Source organism: Trifolium pratense, linkage group LG1 (genome assembly GCF_020283565.1).
Source record: "Trifolium pratense cultivar HEN17-A07 linkage group LG1, ARS_RC_1.1, whole genome shotgun sequence".
Taxonomy (NCBI): Eukaryota; Viridiplantae; Streptophyta; class Magnoliopsida; order Fabales; family Fabaceae; genus Trifolium; species Trifolium pratense.
Genome location: NC_060059.1, coordinates 10,965,444 through 10,974,733, shown reverse-complemented (window position 1 = coordinate 10,974,733; position 9,290 = coordinate 10,965,444). Strand labels below are relative to the sequence as shown.

Below are 9,290 nucleotides of genomic sequence, written 5' to 3'. Positions count from 1 at the left end.
TGCCCTGTTTATCTGCCAAGAAGTTATATATATCTTTTGCCAATTTGCTCTTATACATACCTATTTTCACCCCCTCTCAAAAATTATTGAACTATAGTAATTTTCACACCCTCCCAAGAAAGTGTTTTTCATTCCTCTTATACCTATTTTCACACTCTCCCAAAATTATTGAACTGTACTAGTAATTTTCAGGTAATTTGCTTACTTCTTTAGAAAAGATCAAAGATTGCAGATTCTCATTTCTCTTTGGTCACTGATCATATATGAAAAAAATTGACATTGTTCATAGGAGTAAGATTTTGGCTAAGTATAACATTGATTTAGTCTAGTAATAAATAAACAGGTCTTGAATATGATTATATGAAAGGTCTCGTTTCGAGCCAGCTAATGTTTTTATAAGTGTTTTTTGAGTTTTAAGATTTTCCTTGCCCCGGAAAAAAAATTGAGTTAAATGATTATTTTGAAACTTTAAATTAAATTAAGAATGTTTCATAGAATTTTCATTGAATTGTTAGTAGGGTGGAATGTTTTTAACATATAAAAATGTCAACAATTCCGTGACATCAAATTGTGGTGCAAAGCTGAATCTAAGGTATCGTTTGACCTGACTTTTTTCCCTCTTATTTAGAGCTTATGCAAACAACTTATGCAAACTTTATATATTATTATAAGTTTGTTAAGGTAGTTTACGATAAAATAGCTTATAAAATTACAATTTTCACTAGTGTAAACTTATAAAATAACATAAAACTTAATTTATATTGCATAAGCTCAAAAAAAGCTAAGCTAAACGGACCCTAAGTTTGAGGTGAAAAGTACTTATGTGGGGATACAATATGCTCCTGACAAACATGCTAGAACCAATAGTAAACATAGAAACAGATTTGAGTGCATGCATATTCGGTCCCCACTCACTAATGTTAATTCAAAAAATCCATTGATGTTCAGTTTGAGTGCAAAGAAACAGTTTTATAAAAGTACAAATTGGAACTGTCTATGGAAATGGATCCACCAACACCAAACTTTGTGAATATAATGATACAAACAAACAACAGATTCAGTAGAAAGACTTAAAACAAAGGACAAGGACAAAAAGCCAATAATTTAAGGACATTAACTTTGCATAACATGCTCCATTTAATCAAGAACATATTATAAACTGTTTTAAATGGGGCATTCAATATCTTCAAAGAAAATTACTGGTTAGCTACTTGGACCATTATTAATTTTTTGTATGTGCATGTACCCAACCTTGATAGAATAATTATATCTGATACAAAAAACTTAGAATAACTACTCATAGTGTGAACTGAATGAAATTAAGTGTATGTTTGGAACTGCGATGGGAAGGGCCTTGGACACGCTTTTTTCTGAAGCAACAAATGGTAGCTTCTTGTTTTCCGTGGTGGGAGGGGCCTGGATGCGCGGCTGCGGTGGATAGAAGCTAACCAAACACACTAAATAAATGAATTGAAGAATTTTGTGTGATCTGATCAGGAGGAATAGACAACACTGACACTAGGAATAAGTGATTTCAATGACCTGGTGACATTTTTTAATTTCATAAATAAATACAATATGGTAAATTTTATTAGTTTCTTTTGGTTCATGTATAATTATAAAACAACATTTGTGAGTCCATGAGATATCCTTTTCCAAACAAAAATAAAATATAAAATTCACAGACCATTCATTCATTATATGGTTAACCATACACGACTCGACCACAACGATCACATGCACTAGGGCCAGCTGGAGGAGCAGCGTCTTTTGGCTTCATCTTCTTCAACATTGGTAGATCAGTTTCCAGCACATCAGCAAGGGCCTTAGAACCTTGCTGGATCTCCTCCGCGCTGCAAGGATAACTTTATGTCAGATCCTAGAACAAAATATCTTGCGATGAAAGTAAGGATGCCACAAAAGATTTTGTTTTCATTCTCAATAAATTAAATATGCTTATAAATTATAGGAGTTAAGTGCCTCCTTGGCTTGTTTTCACTTTTTATTACAGAAGTATCACCTTGTTTGGATTCTTTTCTGTTCTCAAATATTTGTACATGAAACATTGAAAATAATGTATTTTGTTTTTACTGTTTCCTGAAAAAAATGCGAACAAGGTTTTACAGTTTTAAAATAAAAAATGTTTTCGCAAACTAAATGGGCCATAAGCCCATAATGTTTTCCAAGATGCATAACTTGTACTCAACATGTTATTATGATGACTAACAGACTAAGTAGGTAACATCCCTAGCGCGCAAGCGACCTTGACTTAGGCATTGCTCATTTTCATCACTTTCTTACCTTATGCAGAGTGGGGGAGTGAAGCGAATAATTGTGTCATGTGTTGACTTGGCAAGAACTCCTCTTTCCTTCAATTTTTCGCTTAACTCAAAGCCTGATACAGGCGACAAACTTTCGCTGTTAAGCTCCACACCAATGAACAATCCTCTTCCCCGCACCTCCTTCACATGGTCCGGGTATTGCTTCTGAATCTTATGCAGCAGTCCGAGAAGCTCACCTCCCATTTTGACAGATCTGTTTCATAGTAATGCATCAATTGCTTAGTTTACACATTAATATCTCAAAGAGAGTGGTTCAAACTTCAAAGTAGAGAGAATGAATGAACCAAATCAAATAAATCACACTAACTTAGTACTGCTTAGTGTTGAAGCTTTTGTTTCACAAGCAGATGTTGCGTAATGAAGTAACTCAAGTTAGGAAAAATAATACTCCCTCCGTCCCAAAACTTTAGTCCTTTTGGAGTTTTGCACGGAGATTAAGAAATGATAAGTAAAGTCATTTTTACCCTTACTTTATTAAGAAAGAGAAAATATATCTAATTAATACTTTAACTTTAGTAAGGGTACAAATGGTAAAACATCACTAAATGTGCATTGGTTTCTTAAAAGGACTAAAGTTTTGGGACAAAATTAAAAAGGTAAAAAGACTAAGTGTATGTTTGGTTTCAATTTTGGAGCAGCCAGAATTGATTCTGGACATGTAGAATGGATTCTAACTTGTTTGGTTCCTCAAAAGTATAATTGATTCTGCCTCCAGAATGGATTCTACTTGAAGCTAGAAATTGTAGCTTCTCATTCTAGAATTGATTTTTACACTCAAATTCTTTGTTCAACTCACTTTTGTATGAATATATCCAAACATAAATCAATTCTATCAAACTCAATTCTATCAAAATCAATTCTGTCAAACTCAATTCTATCAAAATCAATTCTGTCTACCGCAGAACCAAACACATACTAAAGTTGCCAAGACATATATTGGAGTCCGTATTATAACAAGTATACTGTTGATAATATAAGATTTCACAACGCATTTAATACCTCTCAGTAAGTCTCTCTTCTTTGATCACTTCAAGTGAGGCAATGGCAACTGCACTGGCCAATGGATTTCCTCCAAAAGTACTGTGAACAGTAACATAGAAAAAAGAAAGCTTTAGCATTATAAGTATTTGTTTTGCTTCTTTAATAAATGAAATTATTGGCTGTGGTCATATCAAATCCATCACTCGGTTTCTTAAACATGTAAATATTTAACTTCGTGATTCGTCAAGTTGTTAATGAAACTTCCTAAACACTTAAAGATAAGCACACATTCATCGACACAAGGTTTGACAACTATTGACAAGAAATTTTTAAATAAAGGGAGTGCTTAAAAAAATGATAATAAAATTAAACCTTCCATGCTGTCCAGGTTTTATACAAAGCATCACGTCTTTATCTGCAAGAACTGCACTAACTGGTATGATTCCTCCACCCAATGCTTTCCCTAATATCTGAATAAAAAAACGGATAAAAAAAAATCACTTTATGTTGGTGGAATAAAAAGGAATTAAAGCATCTATTGGAATCAATTACAAACATAGGCCTATGTCGTGCCATGTAGTTTCAATTTCAAGTTGAAGACCACGATCCAATATTGGTATAACTGAAAAACACTTTGGAACCTAAATTATTGAAATGATGCATAATCAAAATTGCAGTAAGTTGCGACATATTTTGTTAACCTTATGACAACAAGATGATGTTTTTAGCAAAGTACTACAGATGAATAAAGATATATATAAAATAAACACGAGGTAAATGTGATTACTAACCACTACATCTGGACGAACATCTTCCCACTCACAAGCCAGCATTTTCCCAGTTCTTGCTAATCCAGTTTGTATTTCATCAGCAATCATCAACACATTATATTTGGAGCAAAGATCTCTAACAGCTTTCAAATAGCCATCTGGGGGAATTTTCACCTTTGAACATATAGCACTCATATCAAAAAATGCGGAAACGATGATATGTTAAGAGAAGTAAAACGTAGTAAAAAGTGACTCTATAATCTGAGAACCATTCGACAGGATGAAATATGAAAGTGTAAAGATAAAGGAATCCGACGATGCAAAAAAGATTTCATATTTTTTATAACATTATACGGTATATTGAACAAACAATAAAAACAACTAGTTTGACAGGCAAGTTATATGACAAAATCATTAAATTAGATTATCAACGAAAGCCGGGGAAAGATGGAGTGCACCCGAACTATATAAAAATGAAGTTCACTAGACTTATATAAGTCAACAGGACATGTCGTAATGTATCATCAAGGCTCATATATATTATGTACATTCTTGCAAGCAAACTAGTATACAGCACCAATGGATCAAAACATACAACGAATGTAACACTGAAATTCACATGGTCGGGGAATACAAATAAAACAAGCGACAAGTTTTTAAAACATGAGAAGTTCAACATGTTCTATGTGGTATATCATACAAAGGAGCATATCGAGTATTGCCAGGCTAATCAAAAAAGTATTCTCACAAAAACATACCCCGGCTTCCCCTTGGATTGGTTCTAAAATAAATGCAGCTATGTGGTCTCCTTTTTCTGCACTTCATCAGGGAGAAAATTCAATTAGTATATATCAAAGATATGTCATGCTAAGCAAAATATACTGATAATAACAATTGAAGAAAGTGTATAGAACAACTCAGAACCTTTGAAAATTTTCTCGAGGGCTTCTGCATCACCAAAATCAACTTTAAGATGTCCTGGCATTAAAGGACCAAAACCACGAGTAGCTTCATTGTCACAACTCATAGATATGACACCCAATGTACGGCCATTGAAGCAGCCACAGCATGAGACAATAAGAGCCTGGAACAAGATTCCGTTAGCAAACAATTCACATGATAAATAACTTAACTGACTCTTATTTTAAAATAAATCCAAACTAGATTAGCAACAAAAAATAGATGGTTGTGCTCAAGAAAGAGAAAATGTTTGCGTACAAGTCATTTCAAAACAACGAACAACAACAATGACTGAACTGAATAAATATCAGTATTCAGTGATCCTATCAAGCAAGTATTTAATTTCACCAAACAATCTTGAAAAATGCAAAATATTAAGATATTACAATTTACAACTATAAGGACACATGATTCTCGAAGTTATACCTCATCGTTGGGAATTTTTTTCTTTTCATAACCCCACTTTCTTGCTAATTTCAAAGCTGTTTCCACACCTTCAGCACCAGTATTCATAGGAAGTACCATATCATAACCAAACAAGGCTGTCAAATACTCAGCAAAGACCGGAAAGCGATCATTGTAGAAGGCTCGAGAGCTCACAGTCAGCCTTTCTGCCTGATCTTTTAAAGCTTTCAGAATTTTAGGATGACAATGTCCCTGAAGCAAAACCACATCCACTCTAGTCATTTCAAATTCCGCAAAATTGTGTTTTCCCAAAATCTAAGTAATAAAAAAATGAAAAGCAGTAGCATTGCTAAAATGGATTTAACCACATCAATAAACAACTCCACTTCACAAAGGAAACAGAAAAGTGTGTATATAAATATAAACTGCCCTTCATTCATCCGGGAACCGTTACGGATAAAAATTACGATATAGAGCTTTGTGAATTACCAAGATCCATTCAATTTATACCTGATTAACTGCAGAATATCCAGATAGAAAATCAATATATTTGTTTCCCTCTGGATCCCACACAGCTGATCCCTTTGCATGAGCAAATACAATGGGAAGTGGATGGTAACTGCAAATCAAACAGGAAACATTATTTCAACACATGATCTCATACAATCAATTAAACTCAGTAACAATCTAATGATCAATACAAAATGAAAACTACAACAAATAAAAATAAATAAAAAAACTGAAGACCAAAAATAGTAGTGTATTTTTAAGTTAAATAAAATACCAAATTGCAAGAGTGGTACTAGAGTTATAATTGGTTGATGCCAAAGATGATGAAATAACAGAATAAACAGCAATTCAGCAAGATAACATTACTAAAATGGAAGGTGGCCACTTTCATTTTAGCTTACAATTCAAAAATCCAAATAAGGTTAATTTAACGTGATGAATTACAAGATTATGAGAAAACAAGACAGACCCAGAAACAAAAATGTTATCTTTAGCAACAAAAGTAAAGAAAAGGAAAAGAAAAACATATACTTGTGGGCACTGTGCTGGAATTCTTTGTCGATGATTGTTTGGGAAGAGGAAGAAGCGGTTGGTTGTGTGGCAACAGCGAAGGTTCTACTACCTCTGTAAAATCTTCGCATCAAACAGTGTACATGTCTAGTGGAAGCCATCGATGATGGATGAGAGAGAGATTCAGATGATGGCACTAATGATGAGCGTTTGGTTCCCACAATTTTGATGTAATGGAACTCATGATGATGTAATTAAAAGTTGGCAGATAAATATGGATAATAATATTTAATATTTTCTCAAAAAAAAAGTATAAATATGGTAATGGCCATCATGTGCAATGAAAGAATAGAATACTACTTCTTAATAAAATAAAACTATTGCGTCAAATATGACCAAAAAAGTGATAAAGATAAATATATATGGAGTTATATATTGTGTTTGGATTTTATTTTTTTTACCAGAAATTGTGTTTGGATTTTGATATTCAAATTTCACAAATTTTTCTTAGTCAAAATTCTTTTTAGTAAACTGAATATTGTATTAACATTTAGGCGATTTTGAGCTTATAGCTTATAAGTTTATATAAGTTCATATGACCAAAAAATATATTTGTTAAATACTTTTTAAGAAGAGCTTATAATTTCTTTTACTAGTTTATAGTTTATTTTTCAAACATTATTTGCTTACAGCATTTTTTTCTTCTAATTTTACCCCTACCATCTTACTTAAAAATTATAAAAATGAGTAATTAAACATATATTTTTCATGTCATTTCATACTTATAAGTTAGTTCTTTACAAAAAAAAACTTACAAGCTAATTCAACCATTAATTTTACCAAACACTACAAATTCAATAAATTATAATTAACTTATAAATTATTCACTATAAGTTCATCCGCTAAAAACTACTAGCTATTCATTAACTTTTTACCAAACAGAATATAATCTTTAAAAATTTAAAAAAAATTAAAAAATTGTCCGTTTACGATAATGGAAGAATTTTGAGTCATCCTGATATGCTTGAAAATTGTGCCATACCTGCTGCTAGTTGCCACCCATCTGCCATTGCCGGGAAACATTGCAGGAAAAGTACAAGATTAAATAATTCTAAAGGATAATAATAATAATAATAATAATAATATACTAAAAATGCTACATAAAATTAACATTGTTTGTTTGTCATTTCCTTGTATATGACTAGATTTGGATCGCTCGGTGCATTTTTTTTTTAAAATTCCATGCGCTTCAAGTTGCGTGTACGTAATATAACAATACAACATACATACATATATACAAGGTGATGATGGTGATAAGGTCGAGTTGCCATCTGTGTTGGTTTTCCACTTTCTACAAACTCCTTTTTATTTGACTAGTCACATTTTTTAGTTGCATTTGATTTTGTATATACAAACTTGTGAATATTGTTATTCTTGTTTATATGTATGAACCTATGAATGAGGAGTTACTTTTGTCACCCTACGTGTTTCTCACGTGCCTTATTACTCATCTGCTACTTAAATAGCGGATATTTTTTTAAGAAAAATTTTAAGAAAAAATATCATCCTCTACTTAAGTAGCTGACAGTGTTTGAGAAAATGGTAAGGTGGCAAAAATAACTCCCCTCAAATGGTTACCTAAAACATCCTGTCATTGCCCAATCCAAGTTGATATTTTCTCTTTAGGCCCTATGGTTCTTTTTCACCCTCTGGATTTTACTTTTTTGCCCTTCAATAAAAACTTCGGTTTCTACGAACCGAATTTTTTTTGCCTTGAAAAAAAAATTTGGTTTCTATTAACCGAAATTTTCCTGAATTTGAACTAGAAAAAACTTCGGTTTCTGCAAACCGAAGTTTTTATCAAGGGCAAAATTAGAATATTGGGGGTATAAAAGATACATGGGGCCGAAAAGAAAATATCATCCAAGTTTTGATTTCAAATATACCACCATCCCATGATTTGCCACTATAACATAATCATATATTGCATTGCATTTTTCCTATCAATCAGATGCAGTTATTACCAACATTAATACAATTGGATTTATTTGATTATCATTGCTTCATGGTTGGAATGTTCAGTTAAATATACATCACCTTGTTTCTTTGGTGAATTGAAAAAATCAATATTGATGAAATCAATTACGAATTATGGTTAATTGTATATCCATTATATAAATAAATGTATGAATGACATGACATGACAGTCATGAAGCTGTATGTACAATGTCTCATGCTTACACTACTTACTATGCAAGAAGAAAGTAAGTTTACATACAAATATCAAGAACTAACATTTACATTTCTAACATTAGCTCTAACTATGCTTTTACCCTAAAAGAAATAATGGAGAGATTCACCTCCAACTCAAAATATTTGATTGCACAGTAACAGTATCAATCTATTAATTATAAATGACCAGACATCCTAACTGATAAGAATGATGGCAGAAAGCTCGAGAGAAAAGAATGGACGGTAATGAATACAACTAGGAGGTTATACTGTTTGAAAATCTAGTGACCTAACCCAAGAGAGAATTAGTCCACAAGCATAGTAGGTATAACCTTTAGCAGATCGGTATTTTTTTTAACGAGTATGAAAGATGAATATCACTTAGTTGAATATTGTAGAAAGAAGGATAGAATCAACTCCATTAAATTTAAAAAGTGAATGGGAGTTTTGACACCATACAAACGTTGAAACAAGTCAACAGGTCATCTGGATGAGACAATGTTTCACTAGAAGTTATAACAGTATGGATGCGAGGGAAATGTTGTTGATATAAGATTATCTAATGCAACCTAAGAATAGG

General features: G+C 32.3%; 1 protein-coding gene across 1 annotated transcript; it reads right to left on the bottom strand.

Moving 5' to 3' along the window:
• Nucleotides 1-1,517: 1,517 nt before the first annotated feature.
• On the bottom strand, nt 1,518-6,812 carry LOC123915440 (ornithine aminotransferase, mitochondrial). Its single transcript, XM_045966593.1, has 10 exons — nt 6,500-6,812; nt 5,969-6,077; nt 5,480-5,710; nt 5,018-5,177; nt 4,852-4,907; nt 4,115-4,267; nt 3,696-3,793; nt 3,342-3,422; nt 2,302-2,535; nt 1,518-1,853 (listed from the first exon to the last, which is right to left on the bottom strand). Exons 1-10 carry the CDS (start codon nt 6,637-6,639, stop codon nt 1,706-1,708), a joined length of 1,410 nt encoding a protein of 469 aa, XP_045822549.1. The 5' UTR covers nt 6,640-6,812; the 3' UTR covers nt 1,518-1,705.
• Between the last annotated feature and the right edge of the window lie 2,478 nt (nt 6,813-9,290).